The sequence below is a fragment of the Osmia bicornis genome, chromosome 15, assembly GCF_907164935.1.
Source record: "Osmia bicornis bicornis chromosome 15, iOsmBic2.1, whole genome shotgun sequence".
NCBI lineage: Eukaryota > Metazoa > Arthropoda > Insecta > Hymenoptera > Megachilidae > Osmia > Osmia bicornis.
In genome coordinates, this window is record NC_060230.1 from 8,434,482 (window position 1) to 8,461,896 (window position 27,415).

The 27,415-nt window shown below is 40.9% G+C and overlaps 1 protein-coding gene and 2 long non-coding RNA genes across 10 annotated transcripts in view; 1 reads left to right on the forward strand and 2 right to left on the reverse strand.

The window, feature by feature from the left end:
* Positions 1-27,415, forward strand: part of LOC114876500 (DNA-directed RNA polymerases I, II, and III subunit RPABC3) — a 46,876-nt gene that overhangs the window by 18,432 nt on the left and 1,029 nt on the right. For all 6 annotated transcript variants that reach the window (XM_029188022.2, XM_029188023.2, XM_029188021.2 and 3 more), the window contains 2 exons: positions 1,782-1,865; positions 5,965-6,145. In XM_029188022.2, the coding sequence (XP_029043855.1) occupies positions 1,782-1,865; positions 5,965-6,145 (265 nt within the window). The remainder of the gene's footprint in view (positions 1-1,781; positions 1,866-5,964; positions 6,146-27,415) is intronic.
* LOC114876504 lies at positions 1,827-4,848 on the reverse strand. 3 transcript variants are annotated; one of them, XR_003789398.1, is made up of 3 exons: positions 4,588-4,848; positions 2,665-3,242; positions 1,827-1,904 (listed from the first exon to the last, which is right to left on the reverse strand). It is a non-coding gene; the product is annotated as an uncharacterized LOC114876504 (long non-coding RNA). The 3 variants fall into 3 exon arrangements; XR_003789399.1 differs by lacking the exon at positions 1,827-1,904 and having other exon boundaries at positions 2,472-2,816; positions 2,987-3,242; XR_003789397.1 differs by lacking the exon at positions 1,827-1,904 and having other exon boundaries at positions 2,472-3,242.
* Positions 14,076-16,714, reverse strand: LOC114876505. Its single transcript, XR_003789400.2, has 2 exons — positions 15,834-16,714; positions 14,076-15,214 (listed from the first exon to the last, which is right to left on the reverse strand). It is a non-coding gene; the product is annotated as an uncharacterized LOC114876505 (long non-coding RNA).

Sequence of the window (27,415 nt, forward strand, 5' to 3'; positions counted from 1 at the left end):
GAGGGACTTGGAATTCATCAGATTCACGTATGATCATTAGTAATTCGTTTAGGTTGGAAATTTGATTTAGTGCAATAATCTTCATCGATAAAACATTTTCCTACGCTTTTATGTTACTTCTTTCAATGAAAATAACAAAGGAATAATTATGCGCACGAGTTAATTCGGTTTCAGTCAAACGGATCAAATCGTAATTTAAGCTTGCATACTTAACTCTTTCGGGTGCGGATCACGGAGAGAGCCCCATTTTTAATTTAATTTTGTATTTTATATTACTTATACTTTTTAATACACTGTTCGTGTAAAAACTTATTCTTTCACTATATGAGTCACTATGAGTCACTTGGTTGAAAAAAGTTGGATTAATTCACACAAGATTGAGACACAGATACGTAGAAATTACATTTTTTCTTCTTCAATTTATCAAAGGAGGAGATAAGCATTGTCAAGTCCTTTTACATGGAAATTTGACAAAAAATGTCTGGCACTTTTGAACAAAGCTTAGCCAAGAAAAGGAAAATGGGGAAATAATTCTGAAACGTGAATGAAAGAACGTTTCTTCCGTTTCGTTTTCCCGCGACATGTAGTCTCATTTCACGATTGTCTGTTATTTCATGCCTTTGCCGCTGAATTATCGTATCGCATTACTGTTACGCGTGTAGAGTGTGCTCGTGTACAAAGTGTGTGTAAATTCAGGAGGAATTATCGTCCTTTTAGCCGCGATTTCGGAATGGCGCGCGATTCAAAATCGTCGTGTCACGCGGACGGGTCCATTACGCGGGGATATGCAACGTAGCTCGCTTCTGATTGGTTCGCGCCAAACACAATGGCGTCACGGAAAACAAGACATGCTCTCGCGCAAAGGACGAATTATGTAATTGAAACGATACCGATTATCGTCGAAATTGTCAAACGATGCCGTCAAGATACGGAATTCCACTTTCGTTACGAAATTTACGTAGTTCCAAGGACAATTTGTTTACTCGGGATGACATGTCGGATTGTAATCCTAGATTCGATACACGATACCAGCGGAGATATCATCGGGCTTCACAAGATCGCCATTTCGCTGTAAATCTGCATTAAAATAAGACTGAACAAAAGATTTTCAATGAATTTCATTTATTTATGCTTCTTTTTAACCGACTTCGAAAAAGGAGGAGGTTACTCAATTCGATCAGTATATATTTTTGACATTCTAGTGAAAAGTACAAAGTTCTACTTAGGTTCTAATAAATTAACATTTCAGAATAAAAAAATCCAGAAAAGAAATATTCGCGTTTCGTTTTTCCTCTTTGTTGGGATCGCGCGTGATCGGAACCACCGCCGCAATGACGGCGATGACGGTCTTACACGAAAGACTTCATGAGTCACTCTCGTCGCTGACATCACGTGATGCTTTGGTACCTTTTTTATTTTCACATGATATGACGTGTATCTTTAATATGAGATCTCTTCTCCCTTGTGTCTGAGATATTTTGCATGTGTGCAGGGTGTGCCTGCTGTACCTAGAGTTCCATAGGGAAAATGACAATGTAGGGGAATAAGTCATAATATCGGACAGAGTTTCTAATTTGCATGAAACATTTTGCTATTCGACAGAGTAACATTTCTCTGAGTTTAACACGATGGGGAAACAGTTCTGGATGCTGTATCCATGACAGTTGGGACACCCTGCATATTGGTACAAAACAGAACCCAGATAATTAATGGCATTTTTGGTTTCTTTTTTTTTTCTCGATTTCCCTACACGGCTGGCGATCAATGATGATGGGTTGCAGTGAGCAGACTCCATTGCGAGTCCGAGTCCTTCAAGATGGACCTGATCCTCGACATCAACAGCTGGTTGTATCCAATGGAATTAGGTGAGTGTTTCTTAGATAATTCTCACTTTTTTTCTGGACCTATGATCAAAATGAATTGAAATTAATTAAAAGAAATATTTTTTATGATACACCGATAAATCCATATTATCTAGTTAGGAGTTAATTTTAGCCCGATCGCTCATTCTCCTGTCATGTTCATCGAGAAATATGTTTGCCAGCTCTAGATAAAGGAGCATATGGTACTCGTTACGCGGTGCCATGAGATTGACAGTTCGTAAAAAAACTGTGTATATCAATTTCGTAACCGGAAAATTTTAACCATCTAATACGCTTAACCGCCTCGGGGTAGGCGTCTCGAGTCCGAAGGTTGCATCGCATGAAAATTCTGTTTGCCATATTGCAGAAGCGCTGTCACGACTCTTGCGTTTGTTTACATCACGCGCGACTCTTCTCTGGGAATATCGTTTGATCGATACGTTCGAAGCATAAATTTTGCAAGATAAACCCGTGTAAGGTTTACAATCTCGTATAATCTGACATGTAGTCTAAAACTTTCGTCACGTTTATGTTTAGTAAGTTTATTATAAGCATACGCTTCGACAGGCTACTTTTCAGTGATATTTGAATAACAAAATGGCGTTCGTATTTCTGTAAAGATTAGATTTCATACGGACATTTATTTTCGAGGTTAGAGTACATCTTTATGTTCCGCATATAGAAAAATACTTTCTGTATATTCTTTCACTGACAACATATTGACAGTTCGGAGTTTTGTAAGTTCGTGGGTTCCTCTGTCAGATACATTTCTGATATATTTTTAACCCGATAACAGATTTACCTCCGCGTGAAAGTCGCGCAGAACATTTGCGACGCATATGGCAGCCGCGTAATATTTAGGTTTCTGTTTTCCTTCTTAAGCGAACTTCGCAATGTCTCCGCTTCCGGCTGCGTAGATAATGGATGCCAAAACCATTGACACGCGTTGAAATCCTGTTTAAAATATCATTCCCGAAATGTATTCGGGCCAGAGAAAGAAAAAAGATACTCGTTCCGAAGGGCGTGATCATCGATGTCCGAGAATCGATAATACCCCTCCATCTTGAGCCTCTCTTTGCTAAACGCGACACGTGTTTCGCGCTAAGAGACGCACGTGCGCTCACCGTCATTTTTTTCCTTCACTCTCGTTGCTTTTCCACTTCTTGGTTAGGGACATCGGAAGGACGACCTTGAGTAATGAACACTGGCGGAACGTGTTCCACGCAGCTCGTAGTGGGCTACTAGTGGCATAGTGTATTATTTTACTTCAAGGTGATTTCCGACATTTTTCTTTTCACTGGCAACGGACTGTGTTTAACGCGTTGTACTTTTGAACACGCAAGTTTCTTCTTAAGGGTCTTCAGAAGAAATTCTGTTATCCTAAAGTAACGTTTGTTATCTCCACGTGTAAATTGATAGCGAAGGTCGTCTTATTGTTATTGTTTCTGTATTAATGAATTGTCGAAATGAAAGATTAGGAGGTAAACTTTGAATAACTGCATCATCATGTTTTGTAATGAAAAGTGGATCGCGAAAGGGAAGGGCATTCGTGATTAACGTGTATTAGATTTGTAAGTGCATCCAAGGCCACGTCACGCTGCAGCAACCCCTCCCTTCCCTCCCCTCTCTTCTGAACATCGTCGTTTTGACTCGCCCCACGGATGGTTCTGGATGTAACCCGTTGATTCGGGCGCTGCAGAGGGAGTGGGTGCGTCACACCCACTGAGGGCAGGGGTAGGAGAAGTAGGTGGGATGCACCGCATCGCCGATCTACCCCTGCCAACTTGCTGTGTTTACAGATTCATATCCTGTTTTCTTCTCTCTTCTCTGAGAAGTTTTCCTTCAGCTTAAGCCGCGAAAAGAGTGCCATTCCATTAACCAAGTCAGGTTTGTTTTTTTTTTCAGTTTCTCATGCAATTTAACTAATCATTGAAATTAGTTATCCTATCATAGGAAACTAAAGTCAGAAAACGGCAATATAGAAGTGGCGTTTACAGTTGTCAGAGAAGAGTAGATTTTGCAGAAAGGAGCTTGTCGATCGTGCAGGACTAAACGAGAATGCGTCGAGGGGGGAAGAGTAAAGTGGAGGAGGAGAACGAAGGTTAGTCCATAGGGCCAGGCAGTTCCGCTGTATTGACGCGCGGCGCACAGACTTGCGCGAGATGACGCAACCTTCCTCTTCTCCCCTCTCCATCGTGCCACATTCTGCTCGTCTCCCCTCTCCCCGGCCTTTTGTCCCACTCCTCTCTCCTGCCTCACCCGGCAGCTCCCATAAGTTCAATGCCAAGGTCAAAACGGCCACGACTCGTAACCGTGTCGGTCGCGATATTCGTTCGCTCCTGAAAGAAAAAGTGGCGACCGTGTGTGTTCGCGTGTGTGTTTTTTCATCGTTTGCTCTGTGTGTCGTTTCGACGTCGTCGTTTCATCGCGTATTCGCCTTCAACTTTTCTCATTCGCGGTATCGTGCGCACGTTTTTTCCTCCGACGCGACGGTCAGTATTTTTCGTACTCCGCCGTCGCGCAACTAACCTATTTAACGTACGAAGATGCGAGCATCGGACATGTTAAGTTGCACGATGTCATGAAGTGTTTTGGATTATTTATCAATAGTCGAACGTTCAGAGTGCCACGAAAAAGGAACAGTGTCAAGATGACAGGTGCAACATCCGCCTAAAGGTGGATATAAGTTGTAAATCGTGATGCGTCGATCTGCCATGATACTTACAGTGCAGAAGGGAAATGGTCACTATGACAGGTGCATGAATATATTCGAATGGAAAACGAGAGTAAGACGTTCTGCGCCGTGAATGCGAATGCGCATCGTGCAAAAAAAATGGATATATAAACTATAGTTGTGCTCTTACTGCTTTTTCCCCCGACTTGTGTGCTTGACGTCACTAAGCAAGATGGCGGTTTTTGGCGGATCTCGGGGCACATTAAAGCTCCGTACGGCGGGGGTGCTTCTACGTTCCTGAATGTGTTACACGGTATAGTTTCCTTTCAAATATATACCCTTCGTTTTACATCTACCGTCTAAATTCAGTGCATTAGAAGTTCTCTACATTCGAACGGGAACAAGTTTAACCGTACATAGGTTAGTCGCTGTCAGTGTCAAGGTTATTGCGGTAAATCACGCGACATACATATTCTTTGCCCGTCTAGCATTGGTTAATATGGCCGGGAATGGAATACGGTCCGTGGCATCGCTCAACTAGATAATCTATAATCATTATATCATTATTGTGATGTAAGCCTAACCCACGTATACCTTCATGACACGATCAATTGATCATTCAGATTTTTCTGATTTGCTTTCTAGTCGATGCTTATGCATTGTCCTCTCGACATTGCCACGGCCGGTAATATTGATTACCGTGTGCTATATCTATCATCGATATAACGCGGACTTTTAACCTTGACCCCTGTTCTCCCAGAAAATTTTACACGCTCCAGATTGGGCGTGTTTTATTAATACCAAAAAACAGAAAATGTGTGTTACATACTCTTTTAGACGCGTCTTAGAATTAATAATTTCAAGCGTGATATAATTCTTGTGTTTGTTCTAATAGACTTGCTTTTGTCAAGGTTTGATCTTACTTCCGCTCGTTCGAAATGATTTGATTTTTTATCACGACAGTTTCTCTTCTGTTACTTACGTCGATTTATTATATAATCAACGATGCAGCGCAGATAACCGACGCGTGTAATATATTACAGTTTTTGTGTATCGTTTCGAAGTAACGTGTCGTGTCACGTTCGCGTAACATATGTACAACACGTAAGCTGACGGTTAGGGAAGGGGTAAACGCCAAATGTTCCTCGTGTTTTCGTCGCGTGTGCGTACATATATGGTTCGTTTAGTGAAAATAGCGAGAAGACGAGTCTTATTGGTTTATGTTCACGCAATCAACTGTGTGAATCTCGTTAAACGTGCCGTAGCGAACGTCTGCAACGCCCCCAATGTATTTTCGATGCAATTACCTTGGGGCCTATTATTAGACATCGGTTTCCGTGTTTCCGACATTACGCTTTTTATCGTATAACGATATTTATAGTAGCACTTTTTCTTACCATTCTAATAATTATCTTTATTTTGTTGCAGGTGATAAATTTCGATTGGTACTTGCAACGACCTTGAGGGAGGACGGGTATCCGGATGGAGGGGAATGGAACGCGACGGAACAGGAAGGAGGCTCCAGAGCAGACAGTTTCGAATACGTGATGTCCGGTAAAGTTTACCGAATCGAAGGTGACGAGGCCAGTAACGAGCCCAGCAGTAGACTGTAAGTAAACGTATACATTTCATTTCACTTATTAATTATGGTATTCGTAACAGAATAAAGTATACCATTTGCAATAATAAATAAAAAATACCTACAGGGGCCCTAGACACGTGCCTATTTTGCCTAGGGATAAACGTGTCCCAAAGTCTTATAAATCCTCCCACCTTTACCAATCACGAGTTAATGAAAAATAGGAATTAAAGTGAAAATTACACGAATTAGCTTATCAGCATCGTTATTTTATTCTGTTACGAACCACCGTAATCACGCGGCGTATCTCCGTGCGTATGTGCACGCACGAACACGTCACAGCGTGACGTCATTTGCACGCGTCGCCGTGCGTAAACGCGCCCTCTTTCTGCTGTGATCTCTGATTGGCTCGCTTCTACTGCTCAATGAGGTTCCGTGGGAATTATTCAAACCTCTAAGAGCCGGGGAATCTTTATTGGTCGTAAAACAATATTTAATATTCGTATCGTTATAAAAACCAAAACGTGTCGTTTTGCGCGTAAAACTACTAAAAAATAAGTTATTCCTTAAATACTGCAATAATTTCATGTGGTACATTAAAATAAGTTTCTAGGAATTTTGTAAACTGGTATTATCATAACCTAAAATTTCAACGACGCTTATGTAGGTTGCATTTTTCATATAGAACAATCGTGACGAATCGTTAGGGAAAAACAGAATTGTGTAAAAAAGGGGTTCCATGATAACCTTGACTCGGCCTTGTTGTTTATCGTTTAACCTTGAAACTCGTATCTACCATGTTGTGTAGTTTACGTATGCGGTAAAGGAAGGCCGCTTTTGATGTTTGATCAGTGTAGGTTGTGTCATAAACTGTAAAGCAACGAGCCTCAGGTATTGAATGTAGAATGTCCTCTGTGTTTGTGTGCCAAAGATAGAAGAATGCAGCGTGGCCGACGCTCGATAAGATAAAAACCGAGTAAACTGGCATAACGTAAAAGGGAGTTTAAATCGTGCGTGTTGATTACGTAATTGTTTTCTTTTATCGACGACTTGTATTCCTGGACACGATTCACGTATTTTTCCATGGGTATCTTTTATATTATAAAAGTTGTGTAGAACGAAGTTTACTTAGGTTAGGAAGTTGAAATTGATTGAATTTAGTTCACAATCACAGGAGGTTATTAATTTTAGAGGAGTTTAAGTTTCGACAGCAACTTCCCACCATGTTGGACAAAGTACTTAACGTCACGTGACACCTCTTTCCGTTGACGCGAAATTAATCAGATGAATAGGTGCTACTCGTTGTAACGTGGAAAATGATTACAAAATCGATTAGTTTGCGACCCTTCGCAATTTATTACCGAAAGTTAGCTTTGTATTGTGGTTGGAGGGGGGTTCATCGTCTAAAAAAGCAATTTACTTCCACGTCTTAATGCTTTCGTATCGATTTATTGATTTCTACTGCACTGGTTTCCACATTTATTTCATTTGACAGTTTGGGTGGTAATTTTCTTCCAACATTTTATCTGCATAAAAATACAGAAGGATTAACTGAATTTTGGTATATAATCGTTCAACTGATAAAGAAGAGAATTACGAGAATATTAACACGACCAATGAAGTCTGGATTTTCATTGAAATGGTTCCGTATGTTTTCTAAAGATACCGACCACCGAGGAATCGGAAAAAAATATAGAATTTATCATTCAACTCGTGTTCGGTCGGTAAAAGCAGAACGGAAACAGCAAAATAAGCTCTCGGAGAACAGGGAGCCACTCTGCGTTCACTCGGTGGGTAATGAAGCGGGTGAACACAGCTGGTGGTATCTCAGTTTTCTGAGGGCGTTAGCAACCCACGTTGAGTTACCTGCTGGTCTCTATGGTGATCTTATGGAATAACAAACACTTTGAAGTATCATTGTGGAGGAACATTATAAAAAAAAAAAACGCTGAACGAGAAAAATGCGTTAAACATAACCTTAATACATTTGCACGCATGAAATCACATAATTCCTTATTTAATAATTCTTTGGCTTGAAGACAAATAGTCACAGTGTTGAAATAAAAAATTATGATGGTCTCGAGCACAAAAGAAATGCAGATTTATATGTACTCTAGTACAAGTAGCGAGAGAAAGAAAAATCATCTATGCTTCTATGGTACAAAAGATGATAATCTAATTTAATGGCGACCAGCGTGTGTACGCGTCTCTTGATAAGTCCACTAAACACGAGACGGTGACAGCTGAGAAGTAAATTTATTGATCGGGGTCGCAACAGATTTCAGAATGGATATAACTAATCTGACGAAACGAATAACGCGCAGGTACGCACCATGCCGTTACTATAGCAATGACACATTCTTAAATGAAACGAGATTGTCATCGTTGGTCTTCTTCATTTACTATTAGTACAATTTAGAAGTAGTGGCTATATTTGAAAAATTGATTCCATAACCATAATGAAAGTGACCTACAAGACTTAAATAAAATGTTTTTCCGTCTATCGTTCACGTGTATGAGAAAAAGAGTATGCGCAGTGGGGATGCGCAGTTCACCTGCGCGAAGAACGTGAAGTTCGCGCATTTGAATCCAGTGTGGCGCGTTAAGATGCGCACAAGGTCGGCCGGGCTGTCAAAATCAGCTGACGCTCTGTCGACTAATCAGCTGATCCTCGAGCCTCCCAGCAGGAGACTTTCCCTCGAGTGGCTCTCGAGTCATAGAGGGCGCTCACTGTCAACTATTCCACAAGCTAATCTTCTTCTTCGATTAAAACGATCAATTATGCTCTCGTATGGAAAATCGAAGAATTTAAATACTTACCAAATAGATTTCAATATAAGAATATTTATTAAAATATGACGTAATGAAATATTCAATTAATGTTTTTATAAGAACGCTAATTGATTATTGAACGCATTAAAGATCTTCCGGTGCATTCATTAGATCATCGCGATACATCGCGTGACATCATCCCAGTCATTACTGCAATTAATCGAAAAATGTTTGTTATTGATCCACGATGGAAAACGTGGAAATGAAAAATCTCCGTTCACTTGGAACGAGTACATACGTGTTGACAAACAAAATCAACAACGCAGCGGATGTAGGCGGACCAACTTTTCTGTATTCAAGGTTTCAATATTACAGTGACACGTACGTGTGATTGCAACTAATATCCAAATGTACCCGTCGATATATTCGCTTAGAATTCAAAAAAAAAGCTTGTGGGTTATGTTTTTCCTCGTCGGTCTCGTCGATTCTGTCGTTGGGATAAGCGATATATTCGCTTAGAATTCAAAAAAAAGCTTGTGGGTAATGTTTTTCCTCGTCGGTCTCGTCGATTCTGTCGTTGGGACGGTAAAAGCCCAGGGCCGTCCAAGTGCCCGCTCTTCTCCCGGTACGTAGTAAATATATCCGCGCGACTCGACGGAAAATTTAACTTGGACGTCATTCGACGTTACTTTACCAGAAAACTCGCGCGAGAAGAGGGAGAGACGGGTGTAAAAATGTCGCGTTGTAGCGACGAGACACGGGGGGGCGGGAGGTGGAATTACGTAAGGATGTGCTGCAATGACTGCAAGAAATGCAGTATGCGCTTTTGGCAGGTTGGAACCATCTCGTTCTGTTCCTCTAATGGGCACATCTGATATGTGCACTGTGGAACAAATGGCTCCTTTGATATAAATATATTTTATCATTAGAGAATCCTAAAAATATATCTTTTATTTTTCATAATTATTTTTGAAACTTGTATTAAAAAGATTCGATGTTATTCGATACAGTTAGCATATCACTTTTATTTATTATATGCCTCGAGTATTTGTACGTTACTGGCTAACTGGTAGCCTTGTACTCTAGGTGCAACGCTATCCACATTGCACGTAGATAGTTCGGAAGAGCGGAAGAAGGAAGGGAATGCGTCGTGTCACGTAATTCAAGCATTATGCAATCCAGTCTCGGACGTTTAACAACAGCTGATCATTTTTAGCATCCACCATTTTCATCCAAACATGAAACTCCTATTCAATTCTACTGCTTATGATTTTAAAGAAATTCTTTCAAAATTCTTGGCGATATTTTCCAGTTCTCTTATTGTTCCATTCTGGAAGCTGCCCACGGTGTGTCGAGTTATTACCGGCACAGATATACACGAGTTGATTTCAAGTTAGTGATTGACGTCACGTAGAGACCGTAGAAGGGGTCACACAAGATTCGAGAGAGTTATTCGATTATGTTACATTATGCCATATCCCGAGAGCGTTACAATTCCAGGCTTAATGTGTGTACTCGGTATTAGACATACCTGCAATTCCATGTCGAGTTCAGATGCGCTGTAATTCCGTCATAGAAACAGAGTATACTCATGATCAAATCGGGCTTCTCTAGGGAAAATTATATAGAGAAAGTAGGAGTTCTCAAAATTAATATTAAAAGTAATTTAGAATAAATATGATGTAATTTTTATTTATTAAATATTACAAACTTTATTACATAACTGAGAAGTATGAATAATTAATTAATATCAATTCGAACTTCTCGCGTAGTCGTTCGTACGCGAGTGGTGGTCTGCCAAAGGATTATATGTATACAGTGAGAGGGAAAAGTAAGTAGACAATGTTCAAAATAGAATACCTCTGTTAAAATTGGACTAAATAACTTGAGGTTTTGAAAATATGTATTTTCATCGTTTTAAAAAATAACAATTTGTTGAAATCGTAAATGGTATTCTTTCAACTTTTTTATGTGAGTCTATAATGAAAATTTCATCGAGATCGGTCAACGCGTTTAAAAGTTATAAGTAATTAAAATTTCCGAAAATTGCGACCTTTTATCTAAGAACGTGACTAGTTCCGTTACTAGTGAATTACCATTCACTATTTTTTTTCACCATTTTAACAAATTGTAATTTTTTAAAACGATGAAAATACATATTTTAGTGAATTAATTTTTATAGCTTCTCAGAAAACCTCAAATTATTTAGTCCAATTTTAACCGAGGTATTCTATTTTGAACAGTGTCTACTTACTTTTGCCTCTCACTGTACATATGTATATGAGGCCCTTTTCGCTGCATCGTCAGTCTCCTCCGAGCTCCCGATGGGGAAGGGTGAGAATGCTGGACATCACCGCTTTTCCTGGGAAAGCCTGCTTTGATCTAGAGTGTATCATGTATCTAATACCTCTCTACAAACGCGTATGTGGAGCAGTATCGGTCCAGTTTGAGGCGGAATTATTTCGATAATCCCACCACGTATTTTTCGTTCAACCAATCTAGGTCAACTCTCTTCAATGATATTCAATCACACACACCTCTTCTCTCGCATCAATTTTTCTATGCGTGTACGCGAACAAAAATGATTCATATGTTTTTACAGATGTATTTAGTAGTAATTTTTGAAGGCTATCTTGGGTGGAATATATCAGGCCGTATAAAATGGAAGCATATATAAACAGGTGTTTGCTGTACAATATGTATCAGTTTCCGTTTTCAAACGGATGTTCGTCAGGCTCTTCTGGCCAGTTGTTCCCGGACACCACGAGCCCCAGGCTCACCGGTTCCCAGGGGTGACCCAGTTTCATTTATCCCCTCACGGTCGGTTCCGCACCTGCCTGGCGAACCTCCACCACCTCCTACGTCGTTTATACGCCTACGCCAGAGAATCCGCTAGGCATTCCGGATAGAGATTAATATCTTGCTCTCTGTTCCCCCTCTTTCACCCACGGCATTCTTTGAAATTGAAAATTCCAAACGGAAAGATGTTAAAATTGTGCTTGAGTCATGTTCCATTAATCCCAGTTTCGTTTTTCATTGTCTTTCATTTTTCGCCAACATTCTACGTGCTTTCTGTATCTCTTTGTTACCCGTCTCGATTTGCTCTCTCTTTGATACGCGAAGGCCATACACGTGCTGCACGATCCTCTTTGTCCCACCACCGATCATCATCCTCTGGGTGGTGCACAAGCGCACCCTCGCCAGGAACTCTCTCCTGGGAAAAGGTCAGACAGTCAGAGGCCAACCTATGAAGTGAAATTAGGTCAACCCCTGACGGCCGCTCGTGCCTGAATCCCTCCCCGGTTCTCTCGGTCACCGAGGGAAGAGAGTAGTTCACCTTGTTGCGCTTGTTGTACGCGCCTCCTGTTGCCCTCAGGCCTTTTCGAAAGTGGTGTGTCTTGATAAAAGGGATGGGGACCAAGGGTAGCATCAGTGGTGATTAAAAGAAATAAGTTCCTGATTAATATCGAAAATGGAAAGGCAAGTTGAAAATGATCGCGAGTATACTTGTTATTATAGATAGTAAAAATAATGAATGGCATTTATTATTTGAGAAAATTGTTCACGTTGGAAGGACTTAGTTATATTGTACATAAACGTTGTCCATAAGTTAAAAGCAATTTGTCGATATTCCATCATTTATTCAAGCAAATGGAAGCACAGCCTGAGGTGTCCTTGGCCCTATTACCGTGCAAACCATGGTACCCTTAATGTGTCCCAAGGTTGACCCCCGTTAGTATAACGACGTGTTAGTGTCTCCTCCCCCAGAAGCGAAGCTGATTACGGAGCGGAATAAGGGTGTCTTCCCTTCGATGCTCCTCCTTGACTTTACCTTTTCAACCTTGCTCTCCACCAACTGATAAATTTAACGAACCTTCCAATGACTCTTTCAACAAAATCTCTTTGCCATTTCTAACATACAGCCATTCGTAAAAGTTTCATGCGGACTCCTCCTAACAAGTCTCAGCTTATTAATTCAGTCACCTTTATCCTCGAATAGCAAAATTTACATTTCGTCGCCCAATTTGTGTATCCGTAAATAAACACAATAGAAAGTTCGTCCTCCGGTTCGCTTCGCTGGAAAACAGAATGAAAATTGCCGGGTATGCGATGGGTGGGTTTAAAGTCGAGCCTCGAACGCGGAAACATTCGAGAATTCCCAGAATTGATCCCGGTTGCTATTGACCGAAACGCGTGCTATTCCACCCCCGTCACTCTCCCTCCTTCCTATTTCCGGATGGGATTACCGAGCGGAAGAGTGGGAATCACTGACGTCATTCTACGCGTTACCACCATAGAAAAGAGGTGATGGTGGTTTGAGAAAATCTGCGAGGTGGTATACACAGGGGTTAAGGGAGAGGACGAGGCGAAGGAAATCGCGTGCGAATGAAATTATCTGTCGGGGGAAAAAGAAGAGCAGAATTTGCATGAAAAAGCGGCGGAAAAATCCTACTCCGCCTCTCTGATTGCTATTCAAATTGTTGGAACGACCCAGCGGAAAAGGCGTTTGGATTATTCTGCGGAAAAATGGGACGAAATGAGACTTTCGAAGGAACATAACCTCCATCTTGTGCGGTGTTACATTAAATTGCATAAATTACACCAATAATTAGAATAGTGTTAACGAGTACTGGTGATCTATTTTTTTTCTCTATAATTTCCAAGGACTCGTAAACGACAATGAGATTGTGCCCCGTGAAATTAAGGTCAAGTTAAGCAAAAGCGTTATAGAGGATCTCTCTCTCTCTCGAGCCTTTTCCACTTCCTGGATGGGGGTTGAAACAGGCCTGTTAGGCGGCTGCCAATCGCAGCCCTGCTGCTCGATCCAATTACTCGACCTGTCTGTCGTGCTCGAAAACGTCGAGTTACTCCGGCGCGTGTTGCTGTGCTCGTACACCATCGCGTGGAACATTATAGATAACATGAAACTAGATTAAAGCATAAAAAAGTAATAGATGTGTAGGAGGTTGTAAGTAGTTTCCGAGTTAAGACGATTCGAGGGTAGATACTTTTGTCCGCTTCTTTGAAACGAAACGTGATTCATAAATCGGAAATATAGTCAGTCTGGATGTTGTTTCATACACAGTGTGTGATAGTGTAACGTGTGAGCAAGTGATTACTCATAAGAGCTTATGATTTAAAATGTTACATAACTCATCAATTTCACAATTGATTAGGACAATTTAGGTTGCATTTCTGACAATGTTAATATATTTTCGGACAAACGTGTTAAATTATTACAATTGTTTTAAACATCGCCCACATCAATGTTCAGAATACACATATGGGTCGTTTAAATTGTTCGGGAAATTTCAAGTCCTTTAAAATTGCCGCTTCTGATTGGACATCATCGACGGCGTAATCCGATTGGTTCCAACTTTACCTCCACCACCAGCTGTGCTTGCTTCTCCAAATGAACCAACTGCGTTGTAATCGTTATTCATTCGCATTCCTTTCTTTATTCCGTTTTCCCCACTCCCTTTTTCTCTCTGTTTTCTCGTCGATTCTGTCACACTTGGACGCGTTTATCGCGCGTGCTGAAACCGTGACATTGAGTCGTGAAGAGCTCGTAACAGTTCCGGACTTTCATAGCTAGAATAATCGGCTGTATGTATAGTACGAACAGTAGTCGCTCGTGTGTTCCCGGGGCCACGTGTTGCTTCGGCTTCCCTCGTGCTCATTCGTGCATCTCCGCCGCCTCGCTCGGTTTCAAAGTAGAAAAGTTCGATTCGTGGTCAGACAGGGCGACGCGGCTTTCGTAGAATGCGGTTTCGATGTTTCACGGTATTATTTTTCTTTTTTTTTTTTTTTTAGATTCTTTTCTCTCCAACCCCTGGGAATAATTCCGTTGTTGTTTGCGAAGTTCTGCCCGGGATGTCTTCTGCGATTAATTGACAATCAAACAGTCCTTTGAGGTTACGGTCTATAGCAATCGGCTCTTCCATTACAATTTAATTAAAACGCTTGCTCGTTCGGACGAAACGAACTGCGCAGTCACGCGGTTTTAACTTAATCCTTCTGTTTTATCGTTAGCTTATTTCCAACAAGTTATCGTTGTTAATTTTGAACTCGAACGATTCCTATTAATGATCCCAACCAAATCCACTCGTCCCCGTGAATTCTTTTTATATTGAACCAAGCCAACTGCGCACGACGAGCTTGTCGCCGAGCCAAAAGCAGAGTTTGCTTCACTCTCGCGCAAACAATACCTGGCTTTATGATAGATCCAAAGTTACCGGAATTGTGACGAGTGAAAAATCGCTGGTTTTCTTTGCTACCACTGTGGCTTATGTAATTTGACAATGCGAGACATCTCCGAGTATCATCCTGCGGAATTATATTAACCTGGTTAGCATTCGATCTCTCTCACGAGCCAATTGCTTTGTGTTGGTCCTTCCTAATCGAGCTATTAATATCGTCCGTACATCGGGCCGATTAATATCGAGCACGATGGCTTCGACGGTACACGCCGTTCCCCGAAGGTAATCGATTGTCCCCGTATATAGATTGCTCTTGGTGATTGGCAGTGTCTAATTTTGGATTTGTAGCACACAAGAGCTTTTCCTCGGCTTTGTATCGTAACACCCGACGGGGTAACCCCGTATACAACCCCCGCATACGGTTCAATCACGAATGATCCCGGTTTCGTGCAACTCCGGTGCACTTTATATCGATCGAATCTGTTTGGGTTCAACGACCACTGAAAAAATTCGCGCTGCTAGGCTAAAGTGTATAGGACTCGTGTAGCTTTTACGGTCCACAAGTCGAGGGGGTTAATTAGCGTACTAATGACCATTCCAACTGTGACACTCGGGCGCGTTTAATCCTGAGGTGACCCAATAAGGGTCCATTTTAAAATCTCGCCTTTCAATTACCATCCGAGCTAAAGCAAATGCGTCCCTCCGCTCTGACGATGCGAAAACTCATAATCATCCGCGGGACTTACATAATCTCCCGGCTGTGTGCCACGACCGGTTGAATTTAGTCGGCCATATTGGTGTGTCTGTCTCTCGGCCACTTGTATCGAGTGGAAGGGTCCGTCCCCGGTTCTCTGTCGACGGTAATCGACTCTCGACGGTACACGTCGGGTGTTGGATGAGTGGGTGGTGTTACAGGGACGTGGATGTTGCCGCAGAACGAGGGAGGGGAACGGTGCGAGAAAGAGGAGGCAGAAGGTGCCTCTTAGTCCCCTCCAGTCGATGAGCGGCAAGTTGGAACGTAAAAAGAGGAGGAGAGGGTTAGGCGCACTCGAGGAGGAACCATGGGGGGGAGAGGGTTAGTAGGCTGGGAGGGGTAGAGAGGTGGCACCACAGGGACAAACGGGCCGCGACCGAGAAAACGACGCAGGACCGCGCAGGTGCACTTTCCTCGCGCGGATACGTTGTGTTGTTTTACGAGACAACGAGGACTCCACCGTCGCGAAATACTTGAAGGAGCGTTTACATAGAGGATAGAACCCCGCTATGGATCCTTTTCTGTGTCGTGTTTACGTTTTACCTCTCCTGCCATTCTACTTCCTTGTTCGCGCTCTCTCTCGGTTTCACTCCGTCTGTACCTAATTATTCTACATCTTTCTCTCGCGTTCGATCGCGTTCTCTTCCGATTTCTGTGTTCTCCCTGAATACTCCGGTCGCGTCGCGTGGTGTTGCGAGAACCGAGATCGTGTCGCGATAGCGTATCAGTTTTCGCGTCGTTGCGCGTCCACCTCTTTAGTCCGTTAACCGTCGCAGCCGCGGTGTGTTGTGCGGTAACCACGCCGTGTGCGTGTACCGATCCGCGACGTGTTCCACGATGACGAAAGTGAATCCCACACAGGGTAGTGTGACGGTGAGAAGTCTGTTCGTTTGTTGGCAGTGGAGGAGGTGTTCTAAGATTAAGTCGCCGTCGGACCAGGTTCCGTTCACCTGGCAAGGGAGGCTGCTGTTTGCTCTTTATCATGTCCCCCTCTCTTTCCCTCCACTCTTTTTCTTCATTATCCCCATCCCTGCCTTACTGCTATTGTCTTTGGCAAGATTCTTACTGTTCTTGGATCCTTCTTGCTCGCTCCTCCTTCTTTTATCGTTTGAATTATGTTTTTCTTTTTTAATTATTTTTATGGATGGACTCATGTTTTTGAATTTGAAAGCTGCTACTGATTTTACGATTCCATGCGGATAATGACAGGCAGCAGCCTCGCTTGATATGTTTGTTCATTTTGTGGCATTCGAACATGGCATCGATTACGCAGGTGAATATCGACGAGCAACAGAGTCCAGCTTGACGTCACGACCAACACGTATGATATATATGTGCTAATTTAGAAATACTGGTCTAGGCTTACATGGATTATCGTAATTTATACAATTCCGTGGGACTCCGGTAAATTTCCATTAATCCTTTGTTGTTATACAGTAAACATGTTCAATTTATTTGGTAAATTCGAGTACATAGTGTTACCTGCGGTCTCAAAATCCCCGAAATCGTAAAAATTGCAAATATTTGTCTCGCCATATCCTTGCATCATTTAGGGAGGAGAATATCATTCATAGTGCTTTCGATCAAAAGGGCGTTTCAGTGGTATAGACAAAAAATAATTCTGACTCATACCGTTACCTGCATATGAATCACCATGCTATTCCAAGCTTTTTCTCTTTCACGAATAAAGAGTAAAACCGAACTTTGATATGTTACAATCTTATCAGAAGGCAAATTTTCATGATTTATGGAACAGTGTAAAAGCGAATGGGTTGTGTATGCAAGTCACGCATGCTACAGTAATTGTCTAACGTGCATTAGAAAACCTTATATAAAATAACTTGGATATTTAAACATTTTTTATTGGGAACATATGTATGAGTTTCATTATTGATAGAGTCCTTGCTTAAAATCAGGCTTTTCTAGGAAAAATTATGTCTATGGTTCTGGCTCTTCCCCATTGGCATACGCAAGGAGAATGACAGCGAAGCGAAAGGGTTCTCATGTATGTATACATATACAGGGTGATCCTCTCGCCAGGGGACACAAAGGAACTGGCGACAATGAATCCCTTGACCGCATCATGAAGACACACAGAGCCGTCTCGGCCCGGGTAGGTCCCCGCTGGCACGTGACAATACGGACCTCTTCATGGTGCGGTCAAGGGGTCCATTGTCGCCAGTGTTCCTTTGTGTCCCGTAGCGAGAGGATCACCCTGTATGTACACACATAGGGTACAGGAGCCGACCCAATCACGAGCGCGTAAACGTTTACATGGGGCATTTGAATTGATCTTTATTTGTTACTCATATTTCTCAGTTATATACTAAATTTTATGTTTTTATTTTATTTCTAAATTACTTAATTTAATATTAATATCGTCAAAATTAAGATTTTTAGAATTCTCTATTTTCCCTAGAGAAGCCTAATTTGATCGCGATTGTACACGCGATTGACGTGGATATTAAAAGTAAAAGTACGCGTGTGCAACTAGCAGGTGGCGCATGTGGTGACTCTTTCTCTCTCTCTCTCTCTCTCGCCTCTCCCTCTTTTCTTGAGATCGATGGAAATTTATTGACAATAAAGCGTCATGCACATATTCAATAATTGACACTAATTATATTTCGTGCAAAGGTCGCACGCGGAAACTACTGAAAGTAGTTTGTTTAATGCATTCGATAGCCATCCACCACCTTGAGAATCGATCGTTCCCGGTGTGACCTATATCCGGATCGTCACCTCCACCGGATATCCGTCGGAAAACACCTTGTTAAAGAATGAGTCTTAACCTTTTCTTCGTACAGGACATTGAGGCTAGAAATTCTATTGTTTCTGTGAACGAGTAGTGATTGAAATGAAATTTTTCAATATTGTTTATAATTAGGCCGGTTCTATAACACAAAATTCCAAGAAACCAATTAGTTTGAATTTTATTTGCATAAATATAAATAATTTAAAATATATAAAAATGTACAGGGTAGTGTGGCCTTCGTAAGAAGGATTAAAAACTAAAACATACAAATTCAAATAAACGGGTATAATAGAATTTGAATTATTAAAAATAATCATTAATTATTGATTAATGATTCACCTATATAACACGCGTGTCCTAGACGAACCGAGCCGAGAAACGAGTCCAAATAACCATGAGCTTTTTCGCAACCCTAAAACACGCGCGTGACACACACCGAAGACCTATCACACACACATACACATACACGGTATGAACATGTGGATAAGAGTCTGACGGGTTGCGTGTGTACCACTTCTCTGTCTTGTTTCGAGGTTAGGTGGACACATTTACGCCCCGTGGCCCAGCGCCACGCAGCTTGGCACAGCTTTTTTGGCCATCGTTGTGTAACACGTCGCCCGTTTGCCTCGCACGTTAAAGCGGTTCTACAAGCGCAATGTCGTACCGTCTCTGCCTAGTCGCGGCTAGTTCTCCTCGCGAAGTCTCAGACTACGGACTTTTAGCTTTTTTCCGCGTACGCGATCGGACGGTCGTTTTCACTTGTCGAATAAGTACAGTGTCGGTCGGTAACGCGAACAGAAAGCCTCTCCATCGAACGAAAACAACTTGTTCGAGTGGCAGGATCGTTGGTCGTTATTGATAGAGAGAGAGTACCCCTTGCCGATGGGGGAGACGTCTCGAGACCTGAAGATCCACTTAGGCACTCGTTTGGTTGGTGTATAGTTCATGGCTCTTGGCATGTATACCATGGGCCGAGTATACATAGTCTCGTTGGTTCGAATAGAGTGGCAGGTAGTACATAGTGCAACCTTCGATTTTGGAATTGAATAAAATTCTATCGTTCCGAAGGGATCATTAGTTTCCTTATGCTCAGTGATACCATCATCGTACACGTTTCGGATTCATGATTTCTCGACGCTTCCGTTATTAAAACAACGTCAGACCACAGAAGATCCATTCTATCGCCTCTGCGCATTATACCATTAGAGTGGAAGGCAGAATCGATCGTTAAGCTCGTTTAGCGGCAAAGTGGTCCAATTACAACCGTCGCTGTTCTCCGTGGCTTTACCTCGTCTGAAAATTACGTGGATCGTCCCGTTATCGAGGCACGCGTCATTCTCTCTTAGCGTTCAGTAGGTACATATTTTTTGGGATTCTAGGGAAAAGATTAAATAAGTAGATGGCACATTTTAGAGTAGTCTTTTAGTGGAGTTTTGGGGTAAGCATTAGAAGTTTTGTCGAGGTACATTGTAATATTAGACACTTCCCACGTCGAAGATTCTTGGTAACTTGAAAAATTTACTAATTACAAAGTCGTTGATCTTTGTTCTTTGCACGAGTCATCCCAATGAACGGTAGCACGCACGATAGAGCAACGGCAATTGCATCTTGCACGTTCTCTTCCATTTGCCTTCTATCTTCGTACGTCGTCGACACGCATTATGGGAGACCGATTTGGCACATGCATCGGGCTCACTAGTTTCTGGAACAGCCTTCCCTAAATTGTCTTTTGCGAAAAGGTCTCTTGATAAGTCCCTGAAGCCTTGTTTTTTTTATATGTAGCTGGAACACCCCTTTCCAATCTGCTTTTAACAAACAACAACAAGAACAATGCTATTAATAGCTTGTTTCAGTTGCTTGCCCACCAAGCCGATCTTCAACATCACTATAAATAGTAATTCAGTCAGTTAGGTTTAATTTTCCGCTTGGACCTCTTTGCTCTTGAGTTCCCATCGCGTTTAGTGCCCTCTAGGTTGAATACGTTAGTCCTTTTCCAGGGAAAAAGATGATCTAGGGGAAGGGGACTTCATTTGCTTTAATTGTATTCAATGATATAAATTATTAATATTGGAATTAATATCTAATAAGTGGAATTGTAAAGATAAAGATATGTCAGTGGGTTTCGTTAACGTAATGGATAGCGTCACTAACTACCACTCGGAAGATGATGGTTCGAATCCCGGCGGGGATGGGTTCCAAACGTTTTTTCATAAATTTCTGTAATATATTAATTGAATATGATGTGAATTTGTATTATATTTTATATCGCTAAGATCATCTATAAATATGTTTCGAGTGTTGAGTGCTGGGGCTCCCTGTAACAGGGTTAAAAATGTTATATCCCTTTCCACTATCTAAGTTTTCCTCAGCTATGCATAGTATTTCAAAGCTTTAAAAACATTATCCCGCGGCCAAATCGGCTGAGAAAAACGGTTAGAAGGGACCGATATATGTATACACGCACGAGATTGTGTAACAAAGTCGTCGAGATAGAGGCAATGAGAGTGCAGCGCCGTTTCTACTCGCTACTGCTGCTGCTCCTACGGTCACACGTCGTAGTAGTTCACTACGGTAGCGTGACTACTCTAGTCGTCAACTAGTCGTCGCGCGTGTCGCTTGCATTCCCTGTTTGTTGCCGTATAATTTCGTTACAAGATCCGTGTGTGCGAGTGCACTTCACAGCGGTGGTTCACTCCGTTAACGCGTGTCCATCGATCGAAATCGACTTTCGTGTCTGTCCTCTGTTCTGATCGTTCTTCTCTGGCTCAGGTTATGTTACAACGACGGTTGACCGCTCGCACACGTGTTCACTCTGTGAAATAAATTGGATTGGTTCGATTTGAAGAGTTGTGAAAATAGTAGTACCGTTTTAAGGAAGCTGTACATGTTTAGTGACGAGTCAATTTACACAATTGTGTGATGTATTCATTGGAAATGCAATTCTCCGTGATTTATTCAAGGTCATAAGGTCAATCATAGAACATATTTCAGATTGCACAATCTGTGGAAAAATGCTCGATACGTCTCGTGTTTCGATAGTGTGTGTCCAAACGTGAATTCTCGGTTCTCGTCAAGGTGTCGCTGTCATACACGCAACCAACGTGCAATAGGGAAATCATAAGATGCATCGATTCCAAAACAATTTCATCGAAATAAATTCTTGCACGCAGTTCAGTCTTCAAGGTTGTAATTGTGTAACATTAAGATTTCGTTTCGCATTCCGCGGACGGATGGAGAGGTTGCAGTCATCGCCGATGGTAGGCGCTCGATGATTAGACGTCGTCACATAAAAAAGCGATCCGCTTGTTTTTCGACTCGCTTTTAGCACATTTCGGTGCTTTATGTTTAATTCGTTCACGAATATCATTTCTCTCGATTACATAATCTCGAGGTAGATCGTCAACTACAATTGACTCTCGACGGTTTTATTAATCGAAACATAGTCTCGAAGGAAGAAGCAGTGAATATTTCGAGCTGAGCTCGGAACGGTTGCGTAACGCACGTGAATTGCAATTGTCCCCCGTCGGCCAGGGTAGTTGGGCGCATGCGCGACGGTAGTAATATAGAATCGTTAAGTGTTTTTAAATCAGTTTTTCGTTTCCAACTACATATATGTATTATCGTGTTTTTTCTTTTACTATTGCACCGTTATCGCGCGACTCCTTTCGGCAACTTCTATGTACAATTGACTGTGTACGCAAGTTATATCGCTGCGTTGTAAACAACGTTTAAGCTCGGGATTTTAATTCGCGGTAATAACCTTCTGTGATATAAACACGTTTAAAATAAAAATTGCATCGGGAACATAATAAAAAAGTTTTAAACTTATAACTAAGAAATACAAAAATACACTTATAATGATTTTACGTTTTCATATGACGTCACGTGACGTAATGATACGTATAAAATAAAAATTTTTCTATTAATATTAGTGGTTGTTAATCTCAAGAAATTCGATAGTCGAATGTAATTTCTGTGTTAGACGAAAAAAAAAACCAGCTTTTAATTACACGCTTTGAGATGCTATATTAACTGTAACTAATGCGAGTGCGTCCCGACGCCAGAGCGTCGCGGCACCGTGGACGGTCACCTATTATTAGAGACGTCTCTCCTAGTTTCACTCTTTAACGAAGGAAAAGTGGTATCAGCTGACAATCTTACTTAAATAAATCTATATTTATTTTACATTCGACTGTCGATAAAAAATGCGTAAATCAGGATACTTAATATATAAAATTATATTTTAATAATCATACGCGTTAAAACTTCCGATAAAGAGATTTCTAAATTAAATACTTTAAACAATAGACGAATGGTTTTCAAAAGGGAATTCTATTAACCCTTGAACAGCGGATAAATTTTTAAAGAAATAGTGTAAGATTTAGAAAACAAGAATGACATGAGATACAGAATTAAATTATAATTGGGGCTCTCTTCATGAACCGTCGTTCGAGGGTTAAAATAGAATTAGTTTCAGTAATTAAGGGAATTCGTGCGGGATAAAATAATTAACTAAAAAAAAAACGAGAACAACGAAGAATGGCAACGTGAAACAGAGAGAGAGGGAGAGAAGGAGAGAGTGAACAAGAAAGAGCATGAACACGAGGGTTAAAGCGAGCCAATATGAGATTACGGGGCAGTTGGGGCTCGTGCCAGATGCGCGTTTACACGGGCCCTGAATACTGTAAATGCACTATCTGGTACGACATCTCTCCTGTCACCGCCACCAGAGTAACGGTCACCGAGCTGCTGCTTTTCGGCGGTGCAACGTTTTAAAAAGACTTTCCAATTGCAGCATTACGCTTAGAAAATAGCCATTGTGTTCCTTTTCACCGGCGAATGCTTTCCTCTGATAGACACAAATTTTCATTTTATTAACCTTTTGAGCTATAGCTTGAGTTAATTTTTGAAACATATTACAGTAATGCTTCGAAATAAGCAAGTGGTCTCTGCTTCGAAATAAGCAACTCGCTATCCCCTCTTCTTTGTTTGAAGTCGCCCGCAAAGTGAGAGGTACGAGAAATGAGGGAGAGGTCCATGAAAGCGCGAAGCCGATGTTTAGGGTAATAAATTTCACGCTCGACTGAGCAGTGACATCGGTTAGTAGAAGAAGGATGGAATATATGTATATAATGCTTTCTATCCTTGTTCAAAAAATAACATCGCTGCTCGGCCGATCACTTTATGATTTGCCGCTACCTCGGATCTCTCACTCGTTTCTCGCGTTCTCTATCGTCCCGTTTCGAGAACAAAGTCAAGCCGAATAGCAACCTGCTTCGAAATAAGCAACTGTTCGGTCCCGAGCCACTTGCTTATTTCGAAGCATTACTGTACTTAGTAGCTCGACGGGTTAATTATTGCCTTAGAAGTTAGTTTTTTATTGCAAAAGTATTTGTAAAATGAACGCGGGACACAGTATGCATGGGAGGGGATAAACTCTGACAGAGCATATATAAAAGTGTATCGCGATGAACAACGAGGGTACAGATTGCGTGTGTTTGTAAGTTCGCGTCTCTATCCTCGTTTCTGTATCATCCCAGCAGAAAAATCCACACGTCGGCCACGACGCGCCACGGTGTCATTGAAAAACATGACGAAGTTACAATGTCACGTGTTACGTCACGTTCGCGCGAAGACACCCGGAATCAGTGAACAATTGGATACGTAAAAGGAAGCACGGATCGCGTTACTAGCAAAGTGTATCGTGTTCGGTTCCGGTATGATGTTACGTACGCGCCTATGTCTCGTAAGAAGTCAATCGATCATTCATTGCACGGTCATTGTTTGTTTGCTTGATGAATTTGTTAATTGTCAAGAGCGTATATATTCTGAAAAACGAACTCGATTCAACATACATTGTAACGAATCATTCAATAATTGCGATACTTATATTTATTTCTTTCAATCTTATCGTTTAATGTTGATACACCCGCGATCAAATCAGGCTTCGCTAGAAAAACTGGCTATATAAAGGAAACAGAAGTTTTCTATATGCTAATTTTGATAATAATAATATTAAAAGTGATTTAGAAACAAAATAATATAATTTTTAGGTATTAAATATCATAAAATTAAGTATATAACTAAGAAATATGAATAACAAGATAGATATCAATTCAGTTCTTCTGCGCACACGTTTCTGCGCAAGTGGTAGTCCACCACGGGCCTACATATATGAGGCCTCCCTCGCCGTGCTGTCACTTTCTCCGGTGATGTCTAAGGGGTAGGGTGGGAGTATAGGGCTCCTTCATCATTCTTTATGAAGAGTCTGATATGATCGCAAGTGTACTATAATTGATAACGTCTTATTAATCGATAGTAGTATGTATAATGAAAAAATAAAAAGACTCTTGGAATAAATATATCGGTAATGAAAAAAAATATACATATCAGCCTATCGGCACTTCGGTATATTATCGATAAACTATGTATTTGGATATTGTGTAGCGATAAATAAATATTTATAAAGAGATCGAAATAATTCAAGTAGTGATCTAGGATTAATATCCTTAATATTCAAAGACGCAATTTTTGACCACCATGCCAAAGTGGCGCACGCATCAAAAACGTCCAAACGCGTGCACCAGGTTAAAATTGGAAAGTAGAATGAGGATTGCGAAATTATAATCTTAAATTAGATCATAGAACATCCGCTGAAGAAACAGGTTCCAAACACGTGCACACATTTTTCATTGAATACGAAAAAAAAATTGGTGTGAATACTGGTGGAACCAGTGGCGTTACATGACAAACGCCCGTATACCAATTTTATTTGGTACCAGGTAAACCTGTATGGTTTTCTCCTTAAATACCATACAGTGAATGCTTGTACACACGTGGTCCACGGTCTGTTGCAAACTACTAATTTTTATCTGGATCATAATTGATCCGTCATCTGAGAGTTACCACATTTTTACATACAAGTTAAAGAGAAATTCGACGATAATGTAATTTGACTATCGCCAATAATAGACTATGTTTCATACATATTGTGAACCACGTGTAAATTTACAAATGGTAACGTGGAAACCTGCACATAAATCCTTGTTGCTGATCAAGAATTTCACCAAGTGGCAGCCTCTCCCGGAGTCATACGAAAATCAACGCAGCTTTCAACTTCTCTGATGTATTGTATGATGGCGTCTGTGTGTAACGTATTCTTGGAATGCTACTACATCTCGAAACAAGTCAAATGAAAGTATTCCTCGCGGTCGACTTGTTTTTCTTCCTTTTTTTATCGATCCTCCCGTACACAACAATATATTTATATCTCCTCAGCATTCGTTCACTGTAGCCCTTTCTGTCTGACGCGTTTTAAGTTATGTAAGACTTCGTGTCCCATTTCGACAAGGGCGTTTACGATTCCTAACTTTTGATTAAGTTTTTATTTTGTATAGTAGCCAACCTGTTCTATATGGAATGGGTGAGAGAGTACACCTGAGGGCAACGTAGGCCTTCTTTGAAGAAGCCCACCACCATTTGCCTTTCTAAGCTAAAATTCTTACTTATCCTCGCGTACAGTGTAAAGAATGTGGATAATTAAAGACGAATGCTGGGAGCATTTTTTTCTTTAATTAAGAGAAATCTAATGACCGTATGTGAACCTTCTAGCGGCCGCCATAGGTGGAACCACATGCGTTCCTGCGGAGACTTAGAAAAAGATCTTTCCATATTAATTAAATAATAAAAAAATACCTAGTAAATTAAGATGTGGGTTATGCCTGTTGTCGTCGTTAGATTTACCGCAAGGTTCCAACGTTTTTATCTCACTGACCATTGTAATTATAATGACAATAAAAATCATGCTGTGCTGCATCCTTCTCATCATTTCATTCTCATACCGTCACCTTTAGTCGTTACTTCTTAGAAACGCTGATTTCAGTAGCAAATCATTCTGAGGTCACAGGGAATACGCCTTTTCTTTACTCTTTGTTTTTTTTTTTCCTCCATTCAAGATGAAAACGAAACCAGCATTTGTGTAGTTTGTTCGCGACGCGCGCAGATATCTGAACGAAAGCATCATTATTATGTACATATTTTATGCAAGACACATGGTTTTCTTTTAAGAATAGAGAACACGCTTGTGCATTCAAAAACTTTTGGTTGCGTATGCCTCCAAAAATTTATATTTTGAAATTCGAATTTTCCGCCGCGAGCTTAGAGATTCTAACCTAAAAATATATATGAACTTAACGTCCACAGTGGTATTAATAGTAATAGGAATAAAAGATGATTGCAAAATCTTGTTACAAGTCGTGTACCACTGTCAATGTCATTTGAAAGTACAAGTTGCCCAATATTTGCAAAGTTTATAATAGAGATACATTTAATTCAACAAGAAACGAGGAGGAGGGGGAAAGCAAAGAGGGAGGATAGATGAGAGGAACAGAAACCCAGAATACTTCGGTTAAAAATAATCAGCTCTTACTGTGGATGGTCAGAAATTCGGGAGCAAGGTCAATCGATAGCGGCGCAACTTCCTAAACATGTGTATAAATATTCCACCGGTTATTTAAATATTCTCTGCTCCAATCGTTTGCAGTATTCTCTCTCAAAATAATAGCATAAATAATTCCTTCTGTTCAATTAAAATTTGAAAACTATATTAACGTATATGTGTAAATGATACAGTGGCCATTTTGTTATGTTAGGCAGTAAGGTGAGATCCATAAGACCTCATAGAAATTTACAAATATTTAATTTTTTAATATTTAGAGCAAAGTTCTATAATTATGTCGATTAAAGTATAGTAATTTTGTAATTATTTGCGTATCGTTTTAGGGGTATTACGAAACTCGGAAAATGTACATGATACATAGCTT